The sequence below is a fragment of the Callospermophilus lateralis genome, chromosome 2, assembly GCF_048772815.1.
Source record: "Callospermophilus lateralis isolate mCalLat2 chromosome 2, mCalLat2.hap1, whole genome shotgun sequence".
Lineage (NCBI taxonomy): Eukaryota > Metazoa > Chordata > Mammalia > Rodentia > Sciuridae > Callospermophilus > Callospermophilus lateralis.
In genome coordinates this window covers 113,905,399-113,926,640 of record NC_135306.1, presented here as the reverse complement: position 1 = coordinate 113,926,640, position 21,242 = coordinate 113,905,399, and the positions used below count along the sequence as shown (strand labels likewise).

The 21,242-nt window shown below is 50.8% G+C and overlaps 1 protein-coding gene across 4 annotated transcripts in view; it reads left to right on the top strand.

The window, feature by feature from the left end:
• The first annotated feature begins 288 nt into the window (after positions 1–288).
• Positions 289–21,242, top strand: part of Zbtb16 (zinc finger and BTB domain containing 16) — a 178,790-nt gene continuing 157,836 nt past the window's right edge. The window contains exons 1-2 of one of the 4 annotated variants that reach the window (XM_076846389.2): positions 289–581; positions 3,643–5,000. In XM_076846389.2, the coding sequence (XP_076702504.1) occupies positions 3,733–5,000 (1,268 nt within the window). In that variant the 5' untranslated portion in view covers positions 289–581; positions 3,643–3,732. The other 3 variants (XM_076846390.2, XM_076846391.2, XM_076846392.2) reach the window with 3 other exon arrangements.

Below are 21,242 nucleotides of genomic sequence, written 5' to 3'. Positions count from 1 at the left end.
CTCTTCGCCTCTCATCCCTAGGATCATATTAAGGGTTCCAAGTCCCTTACACTCCTCTCCACTAGCGTCTCGGTCCTCTCAGCTTGGCGGGTGAGCGGCCGCTGGCGCCCCAGCAGCAGCTAGATGTCAGGCGAAGCCCGGAGCGCTGAGCGCGGGGAAGGGAGGGGAAAGGAGGGGTGGGGCGGGGAGCGCGCACGGGCTCGGCCAGTACGGGGGGGTGGGGTGGGCGGGCTGAGCCCGGGGACAGCGCGGGAGGGGGGAGGGAAGGGGGGCAGCTGTGGGCAGGGAGCCGGGCTCGGCCGCCAGCACTAAAGATGGAGAGGCGCCGGGGCCTCGCAGAGGAGGGGGCTCAGCGTTGACGTGGGACGCGGCGGAGGCGCCGCAGCCGGTGGTGATTTGCTAACCTCGCGGCAGAGAGGAGTTGAGGGCGATGAGAGCGGGTACTGCGAACTGCCGGGCGACGCCGCCACTGCCGCCGTGATACCGAAAGCAACAGTTCTCCAGCAACACCCCTCCCCGACATAAGCACACACCCCCCAGCAGGCTCGCACACCCATCCCACAGCACCCGGCTCGGCAACGGTGAGTGGGGGGCCGGGGAGGGGCGCACCGCCCAGCGAGCACCTCGCGTCCGGACGCCCTGGGGCTGGAGAGGTCTGGGGGGGCGCGCTCGCTTCGGCCACTCGGCTCCTGGGCTTGTGCGTGTTTCCTTCCTGCTGCTGCAGCCGTCGCCGCCGCCTGTTGGGGTCAGCTAGAAGGGGGAGCCCCGGCTGTCAGCGTGAGAGCAGCTGCCTCCCCAATCCTTCCTCTCCAGGGCACAGTTCGGGTGAGAGGTGGGGGGCAGAGTGGTCTGCTGGAGCTGAGGGTGTGAGCGCAGAGTCGGGGATAGGAAGGCTTTGTACAGCCAAGGGCCGGCGGAGGAACCGAGAGCTGGTGGGTGCTCATATGTATGCGGACCAGTGCACGGGCGTGAGATAGGATTGTGGTTTATTTATTTGTGTGTTTATTCGCTGGCCGGCTGGGAAGCTAGAATCAGAGGAGCTGACGAGTGGATTTGGAGGCGGAGGGGAGCAGGACCGGGACTCGCCTGGGTTTTCTTTCTCTTTGGAAAAAAGCAAAAACGTGGTGGGCTCTTTTTTCTTAATTGGACTTGATCCCCTTTTGCGGGGGGGTGTGGGGGGAAAGCTCCATAGACTCACCAGCGCTGCGGGCCCTCCTCGGCTCTCGGAGGGACTAGCCGTAGCGCCGGAGCTCGCCGTGCGCTCCCGGCAGCGCACTGTGGGTGCCGAGGCTCTGCACCTGATGCGTTCCGGGATGCCTTTCCCACCCTGGCGCGCCTGAGGCTCGCTCGCACAGCCCCTTGCACACTCCCGCACGCGTTTGAAATGCGCACCATCCTGCCGGGCTGCGGACTCACTGAAACGCACAGATGCGCTCCGCACCGACTTGCTCGCCTGCTCCCCTGTACTCAGCTCCTCGGCCTCGCGCGCCGGCAGCTGACGCGGCCGCCAGAGGCCGGGGACGCTGCTGTTCGCTTCCCGGGGGTCATGGTCCTGGATGGGAGAGCGAGGGCCCGCCGCTCTTCTCACTTTTCCCCCCACAACTCGCTTCTGGGCTTTTGTGCTGCCCCTTGCCGCGGCGCCGCGTCCTCCGCCTCGCCGCCCTCTCAGCAGCGTCCAGCCCGCCTCGACTCTCGCTTTTTGCCCAGTTTCTTTCGATTTCCTTCGGTCTTAGTTCGTTTCCCTTTCAGGCGTCTGAGTCCTGGGGAAAAGTTGCTTCCCCAAGTTTGCCGAAGTCGTCTGAAAGTCTCGATTGGGGTCGCTGGGAACTGGAGGTGTGTGAGAGTGCGATCGATCCTGAGAGCCCCAGTGGGTTAGCCCCGGCTCCCCCCCACTCCCCCGCACTGCCCGGCTGAATGCTGCAGCCAGCGCTGGCCGGATCGCGGGCGCCGAGCGGCGGGTTGGGGAGACGGCTGCCGTAGCACCCTGATTTTCCTTCAGACCTCAAAGGTTCGTTTTGAAGAAGGAATTCAGGTAGCCAACCCTCTATCCTTTTGGCTTCTCCCTAGTTCTCTGATGTCTGCTAGAAGGCAGAGTGGCAAGGCGTGGATGAATGGTGGTCCCACCCTTGACAGCCTCGGTCCCAACCCTGGAGTGGGCAGCAAGGGTCTGGACCAGCCGTCTGGTTAACCCTTTCTGGTTGAACTTTGCGGCTCCTCTTTCTAGTGTGAAGGCAAGCAGTGTGAAGAGTACTTGGTTTGTTCACCCTGCTCCCAGGCCAGTGACTTGGATATTGTCCTTAGCCAGGCAGATGCTAGGAGAGACCTGGCCTGGGTGGCTTATCACACCCTAGAGGGGGTTCAGAGTTCTGGAGCTCTTTTTATGATCCAGGACAGGCTCTGGGAGAGATCTTTGTTTCCCAGCCTCGTCTTCCCAATACTGGTTGTAACTTGCACCTAGATGTTGTTGGCCAGTATCATTTCCAGTGCCCTCTGAACCATGTCCAGCATCAATTGTTGCTTCTGGTCACAGAATTGCCGCTTCCTGGGAGTCTGTGGGACTCACTGGAGTTCATTCCCAGCTCAGCATTAGCATTCCTGACTGTAGGGGAGCATATTTCCTACCATCTCACATTGCCTTCATCACCCCGCCTCCTTCACATTTTAGATCTTTCTGTCCAGCAGGCACTTGGGGGCAGGAGAGTAAGTACAGCATCTCATGTAACTGTGTGCAGGTGTATTAACACTCTCCCTCTGGCTGCTACAGACACATATGCCAGATTTTGGATTACATATATGATGGCTTTGAGGCACCTGTGGATAGGAGTGACCCTATTTAACATATATATATATATATATATATATATATATATATATATATATATAATATAAAACTATATATATGTTAACATAAATATATGTTAACTATATATATATATATAAAACATATATATATGACCCTAATTAACATATATATGCTCCTGTTACTGCCTAATGAAGGGGTCAGGGCATGTTAGTCTTTGCCCCCCCTGATTAGAGTGGAAGGACAGGGGCTTAGGAAGGCCCTGATGATGGAGAGAGAATAGGCTTGGGGAGGAGAGCTCATTGCCCATAGATTTCTGTGGGCCACAATTGCAGTCTGCTGGCCCCACCTGGATTTGAATTTTCAGTGAGATGAAGTTTGAAAAACTTTGTTTTGATGGTGAACTTTGCTGTACAGGGGGTTGAGAGTGAAGTTGAGTATTTAAGTTGACTAAAGGAAGGGATTAAAGTCTTGTTAATTTTAAACAGGTGCTTGCTTGGGCATCTCCTTATGAATGTTGGCTTTGCATGGGAAATTCCTACTCTTAGACTTGAAGAATGTTCAGGACTTACTATCATTTTCATTTTATTTCACCTAATGATGTCATGGAGCAGCAAATTAGGCATATGCTGTGGCAGAACCTTCTCTTTACTCTCATCATCTCTGAGATTTCAAGGCAGATTTGTAGATTTCTAGGAAGCTCCTTCCATTAAATCTCTAAGATTTGCTGGGAGCTTGGCAGGATGGGGGCACATTGTAGTGTTTGAGTTCTTACTCTTAGGGACACTTACAAATCAGCTGTTGATTCTCTCATCTCTTTTGTCTCTTCTCTTGTTCTCCAGCCCTCTCCATTGGCCCAGGAAGCCCATCCTGCCCCACCACGCAGAGCACAGAAGGAAAGAGAGCCTCATGCCTGAACCGAGGGGAGCACCATGGATCTGACAAAGATGGGTATGATCCAGCTGCAGAACCCCAGCCACCCCACGGGGCTGCTATGCAAGGCCAACCAGATGCGACTGGCTGGGACTTTGTGCGATGTGGTCATCATGGTGGACAGCCAGGAGTTCCATGCCCACCGGACAGTGCTGGCTTGCACAAGCAAGATGTTTGAGATCCTCTTCCACCGCAACAGCCAGCACTATACTCTGGATTTCCTCTCCCCAAAGACCTTCCAGCAGATTCTGGAGTATGCGTACACGGCCACGCTGCAGGCCAAGGCAGAGGACCTGGATGATCTGTTGTATGCAGCTGAGATCCTGGAGATCGAATACCTGGAGGAGCAGTGCCTGAAGATCCTGGAGACCATCCAGGCCTCAGATGACAATGACACAGAGGCCACCATGGCTGACGGCGGGGCCGAGGAAGAAGAGGACCGCAAGGCTCGGTACCTCAAGAACATCTTCATCTCGAAGCATTCCAGCGAGGAGAGTGGGTATGCCAGTGTGGCTGGACAGAGCCTCCCTGGGCCCATGGTGGACCAGAGCCCTTCGGTCTCCACCTCATTTGGTCTTTCAGCTATGAGTCCCACCAAAGCTGCAGTGGATAGTTTGATGACCATAGGACAGTCTCTCCTGCAGGGGACTCTTCAGCAACCTGCAGGGCCTGAGGAATCGATGCTGGCTGGGGGCGGGCGGCACCCTGGGGTGGCTGAAGTAAAGACAGAGATGATGCAGGTGGATGAGGTACCTGGCCAGGAAAGCCCTGGGGCAGCTGAGTCCAGCATCTCAGGAGGGATGGGGGACAAAGTTGAGGAAAGAGGCAAAGAGGGGCCTGGGACACCCACTAGAAGCAGCGTCATTACCAGTGCTAGGGAACTGCACTATGGGCGAGAGGAGAGTGCTGAGCAGCTGCCACCTCCTGCTGAGGCTGGTCAGATCCCCCCTGGACGACAGGAACCCCCAGCACCTGCTGCAGAGAAACACCTGGGCATCTACTCTGTGTTGCCCAACCACAAGGCTGATGCTGTGTTGAGCATGCCGTCTTCGGTGACCTCTGGCCTCCACGTGCAGCCGGCCCTGGCCGTCTCCATGGACTTCAGCACCTATGGGGGCCTGCTGCCCCAGGGTTTCATCCAGAGGGAGCTGTTCAGCAAGCTGGGTGAGCTGGCTGTGGGCATGAAGTCAGAGAGCCGGCCCCTCGGGGAGCAGTGCAGCGTGTGTGGGGTAGAGCTTCCAGACAACGAAGCTGTGGAGCAGCACAGGTAGGCCCTGCCCCTGTCCTGCACCTGCAGCTGGACTTCTGACCCTGACACCCTCCCTTCTTATCCTGGCTGTTCCCAAGCCTGGGGGACTGGCTCCCCTCTCTTCCTTGCCAAAGAATACCTCCTTCAGTGTCCTGGGGGGTGGATATTTCAGATGGTGGTGAGGGAAAATGTTTTTTTTCCAGACTCTTCCCTCTTTTTGCTTTGGGGTTTCTGTTTCATCTCTGCTGCTTGGCCTTTACTTATTTCCCTGGAGTAACTGATAAAGTGGAAGGAAAGAGAGGAAGAAGTGGGTTTCTGAGGGTCTCTCATGACCCAAATCTGGCAATAGGAACAGTCTTGGTTTCTAAATGGCTTTCCTGGTAAACAGTCCCCTCGATACTCCCATCCCTTGCTCATTCTCTGTTCTTGTGAACACATTCGGGGGAAAGGATGGGAATAAGAGTCTTGGTCTTGCAGCCTGTGGCCTCACCCTTGCTCACATTGAACTAAATGCTACTCTGATCTATTATGGGCTTCCTCTGGCTGCCCTTTGCTTGTCTGTGAAACAACCTTTCTTCGAGTTCATGACATGCTTGTTCAGTGTCACCTCCTTTACCTGAAATTTCATTTTTGTTACAATAGCCCCTTGAGGTAGGTAAAATTTTTTTACATAGGAAGTTGCTAAGACTCAGGAAAAAAGTCCCTTTTCCAGGGTCACATAGCTAGTAAGAGGCAGAGCTGGATTCAAATTCAGGTTTTAATCTCCTCCTACTTTGCTGCCTTTTGGAGTCGTCTGGGCTGGAAGAGGACCAAGGCTACAGAACGGAGGGTCCTGACAATTGCTCTTCAGAAGTGGAGTAAATGACAGAGGGAATAAGTAGCAAGTTTTTTTTTTTTTTTTCCTGTTTCTGTCATAAAATGTAGGCCTGTCATTTTGCCTTCTTGTCTCTGAGCCCGATGAATGGTGTCCACACATCCAGCTGTCAGTAATAACGTTCCCTTTGGCCTGCTGTTGGGTGATCTTGGGTGGGTTTTCTGCTTTGGCCCCCACTTTCCCTCACCCCCATATCTGTGTGCTGGTTTAGGTGTGGGGGATGTGAGGGGGTGGACGGAGGCATCTGGAAGCGATCTAATCACCCTAGCCGCAGCACGCTCCCATGATGCCTGATTGGCAGCTCTGAGACTTACCTTGTGGAAAGTTGTCACTGAGCTAAAAGTAGCCGATATTTTTCCGGTGGGTGCGAAAAATAACTGCCGCGAATGTGTGTCTGTCTTCTTGATGCTTATGCCTCTCAGAAATAGACTGAGGTCATATTTGTTTTTGCTCAAACTTTCCTAAAGAGGAAACCCCCTCCCCAAACTTGACCAGATAGGTCTATCATCTCCGGATGTGAATTATTTCAGCTATGTGCTATGAGAAATGGGGCATGGTGGAAAGTAACTTTTTCCTGGTTCTCATCAAGTCCAGGTTGTTTTTTTCTACCCAAGAGGGCCATAGAGGACATCACTCACTCTCTGTGCGAGTTGCAGGTTTCCCTTCAGTGGGACCCTCCGCCATGTTATCTTCCAAAGAGCCTGGGTGGTGTAATCCTCTGTGTCTAGTGGAGAGAGTTATTTAAATTTTCTGAACTTTGCTTTACTCACTTTTTAAAATGCAGATGGTCTTCAGAGTTGGTGCTGAATTAATGAAGTAAAACCCAGAAATCACTAGAGTTGTAACTGTAGTTGATATGAAGGTGAAGAACTGACCCTCTGTCTCCCATCTGATTTATTTATTTTTGGGTACTAGGGATTGAACTCGGGTACTCGACCACTGAGCCATATCCCCAGCCTTATTTTTTTGTATTTTATTTAGTGACAGAGTCTCACTGAGTTGCTTAGCACCTTGTTTTTGCTGAGGCTGGCTTTGAACTCACAATCCTTCTGCCTCAGCTTCCTGAGCCACTGGGAGTACAGGTGTGTACCGCCACACCTGGCCCCCCATCTTATTTTGGCCTTGCCTCTGCACCATCCTCATGGGCTCAGTTCTAGTGTGTAGTATCTGCAGCACCACCTTGTACTGGGCTGTGTCATCTGTGTGGTGGCACACAGATGTCCCTGTCCTCATGAGCTTGCTATGGTGAGGCACCATCCTGGAATCCTGGGCATCATGCTGAGGACTGCTGACAGGAAGAAGGTGCTTTTGACTGAGGATGGAAAGTCAGCCCCTGCAGCCTGAGAAGCTGGACCTGGGGCAGCACCGTGGATGGAAAGGTCTGGGGGTCTGAAGAAATGCAGGTGGGGAGACTTGACTTTGAAGTCAAAGTCCCCCATAGATGCACTTTGTGGGAGGCTGTTTTCTCTCCCTCACCTGCAAAGTGCCAGGATTAATGTGCTACTTCCTTGTTTCCTACTCTTCTCTGCCTTAGCCACTCCCCACAACCTATCAGCAGGATGAAAAATGTTCTAATGAGAAAAAAAGTCATCAACGCTACCAGTACAAACAAAAAGGCAAGAAAAAAAAAATCAGTGGGTGATTTTGATGCCAACGAAACTGTGGAATTGGCTGGAAATATAACAAAGATGACAGGCTCCAGGGTTTATTTTATTTTAAGCCAATAGTGTTGGTACCCAGCAGTTATGCTTACTTTGCAGAGGGAGAAAGGGCAGAGTGCTGGGAATTAGGCAGGAAGTGGGATTGGGGTCCCTTGCTTGACCACAAACTGGTGTGGAGTGAGAGGGGACCTATTGACTGGACAGATGGGTGGAATGAAACTTAGCGAAGTTATGTATCATGGAGGTTGATGGCAAGATGTAAAAGCAGTGTCCAGTGTAGTCACAGATGGATGGGAAGAACTGAGGACCACTTGGGGCTTACTAACTTAATGGAACCAGAAGGAAGCCAGACAGAAGATCTGATGGATCTACACCATTCTCCAGACAGGTGAAGGAGATGCTCTGGACCCCTGAATCTACCCCAGTGGGCCCACATTACAGCGGATAGTGCCTGCAGGAGGAAGGGCCATATCAGTTTTCTGCAAGACAGGACTTTCCCCCTTTAGGCTCGGTTTCTTTTCTTGTTCTCACTTTGAAAGTGAGAATGGAGCAGTTCTGCATGTGGGCTTGTGTGGCTACGGTCTAAGGCCCAGCACAACTGGGCCCAGGTGCACTCTTGTTCTTAGCATTATGCACACGAGGGCTAAGATCACAGGGAACAGCACAGTTGACTTAGGTGAGAATACAGTCCTCATTTGTGGCCCTCAGTTGCCCTAGGCTCATAGCATACACCATGGATTTAATGGGTTTCTAGATCTAATGCTTCAGAATCAATGGGGTCTGGATCTTTACCGGAGCCTTTGGCTCTTACAGAGACAAGCCCTCAGATGAGCAACAGGGTGCATCCTGCACAGGCGGAGCAGGAACCCTTGCCTAGTTCTTGTGGGAATGCTCAGGAACCACAGAAATGGGCTCAGCCAGCTCCCTGGACCACGTGTCAGCCCTTCTCACAGGCTTCTTGGGGCTGGCCAAGGGTGCTCGAGTCATGTGCCTGAGATGTCAAGAGTTCTGCCTGCCCCCAGCCTTAGTCTCTTTCAGATGGCCAGATGCTCTGTTTTCAGTGGTGGACTCATGTGTAGGGCCAATCACCATTGACCTTGGTTTAGGCCACATTTGGGAGGTTAGCAGTAACTCAGAACTCTTGCCCCCACCCTTTAAAGGTTGTACCATTTTGATTTTTATTTATTTCTATGTGGTGCTGAGAATGGAACCCTGTGCTTCACACATGCTAGGCAAGCACTCCACTACTGAGCTTCGACCCCAGCCCACACCCCTCCTTTTTTTTTTTGTACTGGGGATTGAACCCACGGGCATTTTACCACTGAACTACATGCCCTTCCTTTTAATTTTTAAATTTCGAGATTATGTTTCACAAAGTTGCTTAGAGTCTAGCTAAGTTGCTGAGGCTGGCCTCCAACATGCAATCCACCTGCCTCATCCTCCAGAGTTGCTGGGATTACAGGTGTGCATCACAGAGCCCAACTTTTGGTTCCCTTTCATGGTTCTGCCAGGAACCTCTGATGTCATCCCAAATTCTGTTTGGAGCAAGCAATGCTGTGGAATAATGATAGCAACAGCAACAATATTAATAATGCCCTTATCGTGGTAGCACTTTGTTCTTTGCAAAGCACCTTTAATGACTTTATCTCTCCTAACCTCACAGCCTGCCCTAAGGCGGGTATAGGGCCTTAATCTCAGTTCTGTGATTATGAAGTCTGAAAAGCTGTGAAAGCTAAAAGGTTTTGTGTAAGTTTGCAGCAAACTCATTTAGTAGCAAAACCTGATCAGAACTGATGTGAGGCTATATTTATCCTGCTTATTTTGAATATTCATATGTTTTGCTGCAAAAATATTAATGTGTTTGATTACAGAGTGCTGCCCTAGACTCTCCTGGAGCTGTTAAACACAGAGGCACCAGAATGCCTTTCTAAAATCTGAACAAATCTGGTTTTGGATAAGGGATGGATAAGGGTTTTGGATAAGGGATGATGGACCGTTTGGGGCTCGAATTTATAGATAGGGAAAATGAGATTTGGAGCAAGCAAGTGACTTGCCCATGGTCACACAACTATAAATGGATAGAGCTGGGCACTCTGCTTGCCTCCTAGTTCACAGTCCTGGACACTCTACTGCAGACCATATAAGAACATGGACAGTGCTATTCTGGGTCAGATCCATCTGACCTAATCTTTGGTTGCCAACACCATCCCTAAGATACCACCATTGGAGCTTGCAGCCATCTTCCTTGACGTCAATTCTAAAGGTCAGGTGTATATAAGCTTCTCTTAGTAGCTATTTATGGATGCTCTGTCATTCACAGATTTGCCCAAATCGTTTTTGAATCCATTTATGTTTCCAGGAAGTATCCTTTTGGGGGGTGATGAATGACTTAAGTTTGTAGCTTCCTGGGCTCCTGGAACCTGGTCTTTTGGAGAGCTCTTTGGTTGTGAGGCTCATAAGATGGCAGAGGTCCCGTAGTGGGGTGCCCAGCTGTGGTGGAGGCCAGGGCTCTAGACTCAGCTCAGCATTTTTTTCAGTTTTATCACGGTGGTCAATTCCTCTTCCACCCTGAGCTTTGTTTTCTTCCTTTGTGAAACCTAGGTGCTTGGATGAGCTCTTTATTTATTTATTTTTTTAACCTCTCATGTACCTACCCACTTACACCTGCATGAATCCCTTTTGGTTAATTGCATTCTGCTTGGTTTTGGTGTCTGGATTGACTGGTTAGCCCAGCCAAGATGGGGGTCAGTTTGATTTTATTCTGTCTGCTCAACTTCATTTTTGAATACTTTAACCTGCTTAGGGTTACTGAGCCATCTGGAATCTAGACTGAACTCTTGGAACTTTTGAAGATGATTTCTTTTATTTCATCTCCAATAGAGGAAAGTTGCCTACTCTTTCATCTCAGTGAGAAGTCCCCTTATAATTTGCTGTCACTATTGAATGGAGCCGCTAATTGCTGGGGTGGCGGGGGATGGGGGAGCTGGAGTTTAGCAACACTTTTCCTCCTATGTGTTCTAGGAAAACTATTATGAATCTTTAAAATGTCATTATCCTAAACTGTTAAAATCAAATTCCATTTGGAGCTCTTTGATTTCTTGCTAATTCAGGGGAAACACATTTCCAACTACTTTAATTTTTTTTTTTTTTATTAATGACTTTAAAACAAGTTCAACTGAAAGCCCAAGAATAAGACTTAAGAGCCTTGCTAAATGAATACAGGTGTGCCTTTGTCGAGTTCTTGAATTTTCCATGATAACTGAAGGTTTTCTCAGGTTCTGTTCCGGCTGTATTAGGTGAAAGGACTGACTCTTTGGCAGTTATTTTGATAGAAAGAAAAAAAATTGTCACGCGTTGCCCTTGTACCTCCAAATTCATGTTTTATACAAACATGGTGTTGTGCATTCTGATTGTCTGGGTCAGAATCCTGAGTTCACTACTTACCAACTGTGGGGACTGTAGTTATGTTACTTAAGCTCTCTGTGCCTGTTTGCTCATTTGTAGAATGGAGATAATGACAGAACCTACTCATGGGGTTGTCATGAGGATCAATCAGTAAATATTTGTCTCGGGCATGGAGTGGTGTGTGTGCTCCATGGCTGTTGTATTCCCATGGCTGCTATGAAGTGGGTCGTGCTAGAAGTTCAGGCCAAAAGATGGGTTCATGTTGCTCCAGACCCTTCCTTCCCCGGAGGCTGTTCTTCTGCATAGGGTGCCAGTCCGTCCAGTGCTATTAAACTGCTGCCTCGGGCACTGCATGTTTGGGACAGAGACAGCGCGCACCTGCACCTTCCCTGGGAAGTGGATCTCTTGTACTGTGGTGGCCAGGGTACTCTTTGTCCCATTGACCTGAGGCCTGGTGAGTCATCCAGTACTCGTTTAAATTTAGCTGGGCAGTGCTCCAGCACGGTCAGGTCCAAATGCAGCTCACCCATGCAGTGTCCTGTTGTCCATGCACGTGGCCAGGCATGCAAATCACTGTGACAGAAGAGGGAGGGCCTCAGATACCACCTTACTGAGGGGGGTCTGGGGTTGGGTGTGGTGCTGGGTGGTCTAGAGCTCCTTCCCTTGGGACACTTTAGAGTGGGATCCGCAGCTCCGTTTCCAGTGCTTCACCTACAGGGCTCTATGCGTTCCCATTCAGAGTCTCCTTCAGCCCTCTAGCTGCTCTGTAAGGGGGAGTGTAAGTTTTACATCCCTGATGGGCCAAGCAAAGCCAGAGAGGTCAGAGTCCATGGTAAAGAAGGGAAAGTGCCAGATTGGTGTCCAAGTGTTCTGGCTCCATGTTCCTTGCAGCTGGGTGACCAGGACTGGCCTCCTGGGTTTGGTGAGGATGCTGCTTGCAGCAAAAAGTTTAGGTCATTGGGGGCCCAGGCCACATAGGTCCTAGGAGTGAGTACTGTGTCATCTCTTACTAACACAGAGACCAATTTCTAGGGATAGAAGGCTTTTATGCTGACGTGAGAAACAGAAAAAGGGAGAGAAAAAGAAACCCATTTACAAAAATAAAAATCCCATGCTGTTAATTTCGTGCCAGCATAATCAGAAATTCCCCTTTCTACTGTTTCCCCTTAAAAGCCCCGCTGTCCTTATTATGCTGGCTCAGTCTGGAAAAACTATGGCTGGGTTTTGCCTACGTGGGGCTTATCGCTGCAGCTGCGAGGAGGGGATCCGGTACTTTATTGTCAGCATGGAAACTTTGGCTAAAGACTCAGAAAAACCTGCTTCATTCTGAATCCCCAGTTCCCTTTGCACTCTGTCCTCAGACCTGATTTTCTTCAGTGTGAACAGATTGTATTCAGTGTTGCAGTAGGAAAGATGCAAGTTAGGCAAGAGAAAGAACTTCCTGAAACAGTAAGGTATTACTGAGGACATTACCAGAACACTCAATCACAGGCAGTTTGATGAAGAGGAAAAATTCTGGGCCACTTGAAATGTTTGTTTTCAAGTTGTCCCATCTTTAGGTCCATTTAGAGCCCCCAGAAATAAGAAGTAAAGATACACAGATGTGGACAGAAACCACCTGCCCCCGGGGCATGCTAAAAGAAGAGGAGCACGCCATCACACCATCATCTCTGATAGACTTGGGCTTGAATGCTGGTGCCACAGTGTGAATTTGGGGAAGTGACAGCTCCGAGCCATCACACCCTCTGTGAAGTGAGGTTACCCCTGCCTCTTGATGGCTTTCTCAAACATATTAAAGAGATCACTTGTAACTGGGAGCTCACAGCGGGGACTCAAATGTGAGGCTGCCTCCCTGCCTCCCGCTTCCCTTGTGACCCCAGCCTGACAAGGGAGCCCCGCAGCCCCCTGCCACCCTCGCCCACCTCGCTCTCTAAGTGGATTAGCTGAGCGTTGTGATCTTAATGCCATTAGGGCTGTTGGCACGCTCTCCTTGCCGTAGTGAGAAGCAGATGTGGCCGAGCGTAATGGCCCTCAGGGTGATCCATCAGGCCTGGAGTGTGGGGGGAAATATTATTAGTGTTAATCTGGGGGAGTCTTTTATGGGAGCTGGGGGAAATGTGGAGGGATTGTGGGGAATTTATTTATTTAAGCCATTGGGCAGGTTAGGTGCTTCAGGGGTCTATAGGACTAAGCCCCACTCCCCACCACCCATTTCTTTAAAGAAGGCCCCTCCCCAACCCCCGAGCCCTGGCCTGATTGCTTCCAGAGTTGGAGCGACAACTTAGCAGGCTCTTGTTTCTTGCCGATGTACCTTATTAGTAGCACCTGGCATCATAACCCACTAATGGGAACCAGCGCTCTCCTCCTGCGTGGCCAGTGACAAGTGGCCCTGTCAGCCGGAGCTCGCCGTGCGAGGAAGTTCTTATTAGCTTTATGGTCCGGAGAACTTGTCCTGTTCAGGAAATGAACGTTGCCGCTAAAGGTCCTCGGCCCTGACCCTGGCGGCATAACCTGTGCGGGCCGGGGAGACCCCGCGCAGGATGCTTGGGATTTCAGCCCCTCTCTGGTTCTTGTCATATGTAAAGAAGGAATCATTGTGGTATGTTGCAGCCTTGAACTTTTGATTTATGCTCCGAGGGTAACTTAACTGTTTCCGTGCCTGGATGGCTGTGCAGTGACAGCAGGGAGCGAGAGGGGGGGGAACCAGGGGGAAGGAGAGACCCCCACATGCCAACAGGGGCTGTTTGGGGGAGGGGGCCCTGGGGGAGCTTCTCTCTCCCTCTCGTCTGAATTTCCTATGGTTGCTGGCTGCAGAGTGGAAAGAGGCTGGAGGCTTCGTGTGGAACAGAACCTGGGTTTGGATTGACCCATCTCTTAGAAGCTGTGTGACTGGGACATGTTGCCTAACCACCCTGCTTCCTCCTCTGTGAGATGAAGTTAGTGCCGTCAGTTCACCCTGGTGGGGTACTGCTATGTCGGTTGGTGTGTTGGGCCCCGCATATGGCCTCGGATTGTAGATTTGAAGGCATGTGCAAACTTCTTTCATTTTTCCTCAATGTAAAATCAAGTTTTAAAAAAAAATCACAAAGAAGCATAACGCATTTTTCCTTTTCCTGTCGTAGCCCCTAATCCTTAAAGAAAGGGTACTTCAGTTGCCCCCCCTTTCCCTCCCACGAGTAATGTTTCTAAAAGTAATTTTTGCCGAGAACAGCAGTGTCTGACCTCATTCTTGAGGGAAACTTCTGCCTCACTCTTTTTTAGAAAAGATGTTTGTGAGTTGTCTGGCAAATGGATGCGTTACTTCTGCTGCTGTGGCTGCGGCTGCCGTTTTAAAGGCCCCTGGTGACAAAGGAGTGAACTGCACTTCTGGGGGAACACACCCCAGAGTCTGGCCCAGAAAAGAGGGGCTGGTGGGAAGAGGGGCTGGAGATGGTGCCTCCTCAGGAGCTTTGAAACAAACCCGTCCATCTGTCTCTGGCGTTTATGGCATCATTGACAGCAGTTCACAGAAAAATAAGAATCAGTTCTTATCTGATTGCAATGTTGGGTGCAAGGAGAAAGGACAGGAATAGGTAGCAAGTCAAGGCAGTGGGACTTGGGGTTTTGGAGAAAGGGACACTGGTATGCGTGTAGGCGCCGCGCGCACACACACATACCCCTAGGAGGCAGATTCTCATCTTCTTTTAGGCTTGTCCTAAAACTGTGCACATCTCAAACAAAAAGTTGTTCTTGCCCGGATTAGAGCAGGTGAAAGCTGCTTCGAAGGCGTTCATCTCATAGGGATTGGAAATGCTCAATGCAAAAGTTAAATCGTGACAGTTGTCCCCTAAATGATCTGCTAATTTAAGGATCTGCTAACATTTGTGAGTCTACCTCCCTACATCCCCCCACCCCCGCCCCCTTGGCAGAAGGGATAAAGATGGTACCTAAAAACAATGTGAAGCGGCTGCTAAATTGAGGGACTCTAAAAACACTTTTCTTTCCTTGAAGTTCAGTGCGGAAAACCAGACCCAACTTGTAAGAGATGCAGACCTGTGTAGGGCCCGTGCGCCCGGCCCTTCTCCTCTATTTCCAGCACAATGGTTGTCAGTGACCCCTCACCCCCCCTACCCCATTCATAATTATCCACTATTTTACTTTCTGTATCCTGATGGCTATAAGAGTGGTTTTTGTTGTTTTGATCGGAGTAGCTGCTAAATATTCCCCAGCAGCCAAATTCAATGGCTGGGGCTGGGGCTAGAGCTGGGACTGGGGGTGGGTGCAGAATAGGCCAAACTTTGGCATCCCCCCCTATTGCAAAAGTGAAAAATATTTCTGTTTGCAGTTAATTTTAGTGGCAAGCAGATCATGTTAACTGGATGTAATTGCTTCCAGATATGGCCGAGGGTTTTGTGTGTTGAGATGAAGGGTCTGGTAAGTGCTTACTTCCTGTGTAAATTAGCCTATTCCATTCAGTCTTTCATTCTGGCCAGCCTGGATTCTGTCATTCTCCCATTTTCCCCCTCCCCAGCCTGCAGCCTGGTGTGAGAAGCAGCTTGCTCTGCCCCTCTGAGTGCAATTCTTTTGTCCCTTAGAGCCACTGGCCTCTTGGTTCTTGATGTGAGTTTGGCCTTAGAATAATGAGAAGGGTTTGAAAAGATGCCACCTGGACCCCAGGCTGCTGTCCGCCTCTGTCTCTGCAAAGGCAGATCCTCAGAGCATCTCCTGGTCACATGGTTGCATTTCAGAACCCCAAACTCCTGGTTTTCTATGCATTTTTTTTCTCCTGCCACCCTCTGACCCCTGCACCCACCTTGGAGAACACTTCTCTCTCTTGGTTAGTCCTTCACCTCCTTAACCTGAACAAAGCACATTCCAGTGGTTGTGAAGTCTTAGAAAAACGGAATGGCAGTTGGGAGGAGGTGAACTCTGGCCACAGTGAGGGCTGGTGTTCCTCCCACATGAAGATACTACTCTTCTTTGCAAAGCAGACTGGACCAACACTGCCCCTCCCTACCAGGAGAGGAGGAGAAAACCCACCCAGAGAATCTTCCCTAGGTCCCCCCAGATTTCCGGGGCTGGAATTGAGGAAGAGTGTTAAGATTCATGTTCTCCTAAAATCTTGCTATTGTACTGTGGCCAGTCCCACATTCTTAATACTATTTGCATAAGAGGTTGCTGTTTATCTTCCTGTATCAGCTCTGCTGATAACCCCGTGGTCTGCTGAACAATCTATGAGGAGAAGATGACTTGATAAGTGCCAGCTTTTCCAATGTGCAAAGATAAACTGTTGGGGTCAGGGTGAGGGGCGGCATGTTAGGAAAGAGGGGCCAGGTGGGAGATGGGACCCTGTTCAGATGAGGGCGGAGATGAGTGGAAGAAAACAGGTATCTTGTCAAATCCGCCAGCTGCGTGTATCACACAGTTGATCGGCTTCCTGCGCCCACCTACTCTTCTGCTCTTCATGTGGACAGCAGCGTCCCTGAGAACATGGCACTGAGTGGGCCGCCTCTACCCACATTCACACCAGAGGGTGCGGCGCAGGCGATCTTGGCTTCTGGGGTTCCTGTCTTTTTCTCCCTCAACCCTCCTAACCCTCCCGGTTGGCTAGTGAGTCTTAAATGCTTGTTAAAATGGTAAATCTGAGCTCTCTCTCTCTCTCTTTTTTTTTTTTGGACTTTTCCTACCTGCCCTGGATTTGCCGCTTCTTCTGAAAGAGGCTAGGTGAAGAGAAAACTTCTGACCCCATCACCTAGTCAATAAGCTGTCTGAGAATCAAACAAAAGAGTTTGGACTGGCTGCTAAAGCCAGGCACCCAACTGATAGCTTTGTTTTGATGTCCTTGCACTGTTTGCCAACCACGGAGTGTGCTATTTAGAGCAGGGGGTATCCACCCGGGCAGAATTACCGGGAAGTTGAAACAGCGCGCAAAGTCCAGGAGATGCTGAAGATAGCGAGATACAGCCCAGGAATTGGGGGTGGGGGTGGGGTGGGAGCCTCATCAAGAAACAGACTTTGTGAGAGGAGATAGCAAGGTTGTTTTCTAGGGACGGTGTGGAGTGACATCCAGGGAGGCATGCTGGACGAAGACCCAGGCTCTAGAATTTACTGGCTGTGTGTCTTGGGCAAGTCTTTTAGCCTCTCTGAACTCCATTCCCTTTTCTCTAAAAAAACAATCACCTTGTCCGTGGTCATGAAGATACAATATGTGTACCGTGCACAGGGCAGTGATGGTACTGAGTACATGGGAACGGTGAGAGAGGCTCTTACAAACCCGCTGTTTTACCTTGGGGAGAAACTGTGAAAAGAATCAGAGAAATCTTTTGTTTGGGCACTGTTAAATTGATGACAGTGTGAACCTTGTGGGTACTATCATCAATAGTGAAATAATAGGTGAACACTTTAAGCACATTGTGACCACAAACATCCCCATTTGCAAAGTGCTGCTGCTGTTGTAAAGAAGCCACTTATCTGCAAAGGGTCCCTTCATCTCAGGATGCTGCTGTGCCCAAGGAGTTCTGGAAACGGCCTTTTGGGATCCCTTCCAAACCTTGCACCGCATTCCTTTGCTTTGTCTTTTGGGAGGGTAGATTTGACTTTGGGAAACGACCAAAATAATTCAGTGACAAATCTAGTGAATTTGGTAAAGGATAAGCAGAAGGCAGGTTCTGGAAGGATGGGGCTTGTCGGCTCAGCCCTGGGGTGAGCATTTACCTTGCTCCTTCATGGGAGGTGGATAAGGCCCAGGCTGTGATTTATACTTGCTGCCGCTGGAATCCTGTGAGGAGCCACCAGGATTACCTGGGCCTGGGGAAGCCTCCTCTTATTTAGCTGTAATGTTTCTGCATTTGTGGTTTTGTGTTTTGGGAGTTCTGGCTCTGGGGAGACACTTGAAAAAACCAAAACAACTTGAACCATCAATGGCTGGGGCTTGAAAGAATGGACTGGGCTTTGACTCTGGTATCCCAAGAGAGCAGCAAGGGAGGCACAGTGGTCTGAGTTTGAATCTTGACTCTACCTTTTGGAAGGATCTGGAAGATGAGGGAACTCCTGTGTTCAAATCCTTGCTGGGCACCTGGCACAGACTCGGTGCCTATCAGTTCCTTCTCCTGACAGCCTTACCTGCCCCGAGCCCTGGGGCCGGGAAGGCGGATGTTTGCCTTTCCTCTCCATTGGAGCATCACTGGCCTGTCAGGCGAGCAGAGATTCACCTTAGGACAATCTGCTGGGCCTGGCTGTGTTGTGACCTGCTGTGCAGGGGCCTGTGCTCAGCCTCTCTCTCTCTCTGCATTATTTATAGTAAACCATATTAGAACAGAGTGTTAAAGAGGAAGGATGAGTCATCCCCATTGAAACCATTGATGACATAAATAAAAGCAAAATGCTTACTATGTGGTTTGCACAGCATTTAAGGCCAGGTTGTGCTAATTTGAATGCTCCAAAGTGGATCTGTGAAAGTGTACATGGGTGGGGAAAAATTCAGGTTTAACCAGAGGGAAGCTGTTTATCGCAAATCCCTATCAGTATCTGCCTTGCCTTTCATTTATTTCAGACTCCTGTTCGTGTCATGCTCTCCATCCTTGCTAACAAAGGCACTGGCTTATTTCTCAGCTAGTATTTATGTGTTTTTGGAGGATAAGGACTGGTACCAAGGGGCATCCATGCCCCTCTCTCCATCCCTCTTCTCGCCATCTCAGGCTCTTGTGGCTCTTCCCAGTTTGGCAGGTATGGGTGTGGGTGCTCAAGGTGACCTGGAATGTGGACTGCTCAAGCTGACAGGGCCCTTCAAGTCTTTCATCTGAAAACACTCATTCAATGGGGAATGACTGGCAGTCCGGAGAGGTTATGCAATTGCATAGCAAGCTAGTGGCAAAGCCAGGACTGGAACCCTGATCTCAGTCCCAACCTGTGGAACGCCCCCTTCACCATCCTGCCCGTGCGTGACTGCTAGGTCTGCTCCTCACTCCCCCAAGGAGGCGTCTAGAACAGCAGTTGCAGATCTTTGAGGGCTGCCGGGGTCGTTCTGGTGTGGCGGCTTGCCTTTGGGAGGCCCTCATTAACCCCTCTGCTGTCAGTCTGAGCAGACGAATGCACATGGAATCTTCAAGATTTACGGGCAGTGGGCCTTGTGTTAGGGGCTTTGAGATACAATGATTAATAAGACATGGGACTTACCCTTGAGGAGCTTCTAATTGGAACAGGGGAGTTAAAATACTTTCCATGGATGCTGGTCACTTTGTGAAAGTGTGGAAGATGATGGGGAGTTAGGGTAGATGTACATTTATGGGTGAAGTCTGGAATGACTGACTTTTTATTGTAAAGTTCTTTTTTGAATTCATGTGCAGGGCCCTGGGGCAGGTACAGGAATATGGTTGATGAACAAGATGAGGCAGCCACCTTCATGGGACTTTCCAGCCGTGGAGAAAATTGCCTGGCTAGCAATCCTCAGATCCTGGGTCCTGGCAGTTGTGATGGGTGCGAGGATCCTGGGGATAGCAGCATTTGCGGGGAATATTAAAGGCTAAGTAGGATTTGAAGAGGAGGACAGAAAGAAGGCCCTGGTCAGGGCTGGGGAGAGGGTGAGGAGTAACTCTCCTTGGCGGGACTCAGGGTGATTCATGCTGCGGTGGTGGGCTGGGACACGTGGAGGTGCCACAGATGCCAGGCCAGGTGTAGGGAAGGTGGTGTGGAGTTGTGGAGGGAATATGGGCCAGAAGCCTGGCGGGGCTGAGTCCAGGTCCTCATGCTGTTTGCAGACCGTGTGATGGTGGCCATGAAGCACCGTGGACTGTGGTGTCCTGGTCCCTCCAGTGGGAGATCATGTGGATTTCAGGGCCTGGGCTGTTCACACATGTAGTGTGCCTGGAACACTACAGTTGTTGGTAAATGTCAGCTGTCATTCAGTTTGGGACTTTATCCTGGGGCACTTGTGAGCCTCTGAAGGAGACAGTAACCAGAACTCCATGCTGATCCTCACGCTGTAGACACAGGTCCAGCGGTCCCTCTCTGGCCCTCAGGAGCCTGTCTGAAAGGCGTTTAGAGGGTGATCATCAGGGAGAGACCCCTCCTGCAGCTCCATCTGGCACTCTGCCGAAATTCAAGGAACCAACCTGAAGTGACCCCTGCCTCCTCTCCGTGGTAGCCCCAGGGTGGGACAGGGCACTGGGGAGAGGGACTTCAGCAAGCAGGATCAAAGGAAGTGGCGCTGGGAAGCTGCCTGCCGGACTGTTACCCGTCCCCTGGTTCTCTTTTAATAGAAACCGAGCATCTGATGGAGGCTAACCGTCCGGGCTCCGCTCCTGCCGCCCTGATAGTGAGCGGAGACGGCTATCTCCCGTGGGCCAGTCTGGGCTGTGGTTGTCACACTGCGCAATGCCTGCAAACCGACAGAGGCACGGGGAGATAAGCCGGCATTGTGTAACAAGGGGCGCGGGCTGTTTGCCCTCCCGGCACTGCTGGCCCCTGGGTAACTGCTAACCTCAACGGAGGAGCCGCTGGCTTGGCAGCGCCTTTCCCGGCCCCTCGCTGGCTCCACCGAGGTCTTTTTGTGGTTGGATAAAGGAAGCTCATGTAGGCCGCCCACAGCGAAGTGGGCCCTGGGCGATGGGGTTTGGTTGTTTTGTTTTTCTCTTCTGTTTTTTTTTTTTAAAGAGAAGCTGAAAGGGGGACAGTCTCGCTTGGCATCTATCCCCCTCACCCTAAAACAAAAGAAAACAAAGTTCCTACACGTAAGCTCAACTTGGACAGGTGATCTAGATGTCCCCCGGGCACCAGAGCCAGCTTTAAGAAGGCGCTGGACTTGGAGAGAGGCGGAGCTGAGTGGTCTGATGGCCCTGGGCTGGTTCAGGGAACGCTCTCTTGCATCTGCCCTCGCAGGGCAATCGCTGAATCCCAGCACGCACACCCTGCCCTGCCCTGTGCGGGTGACAGCCCATGCCCTGCCTCTGCTGCTGCCTGTTCTGCTGTGACAGGAGACGGGCTGGAAGGGAAGTGGGTGGCCAGCCCCATTGTAAGGCTGGCATGGGCTCCCCATCACCCAGCCATTCCTTGGACCCCCCCAGCAGACAGATGCTCCTGTTCCTTAGCAGCTCCATCCATTTTTATGATGCTCCCAGGGCTCCCCAGCTGTCCTGTCTGCTCGGGGGTTCACAGGAACCCTAGGCCACAGCCCTGGTGGTATTTGTAAGGTAGCTGCATATGTCTTCTCTATTGAAGCAAGCGGTGTGTCCCTTAAACCATGGTTTCCATCCCCTTTACCCGTCTCCCAACCCTCTCTTAGACCTGAGTTTATAAATTTTATTTTAGCTTGATCTGATCACATCAGGGTGATTATATTCAGTG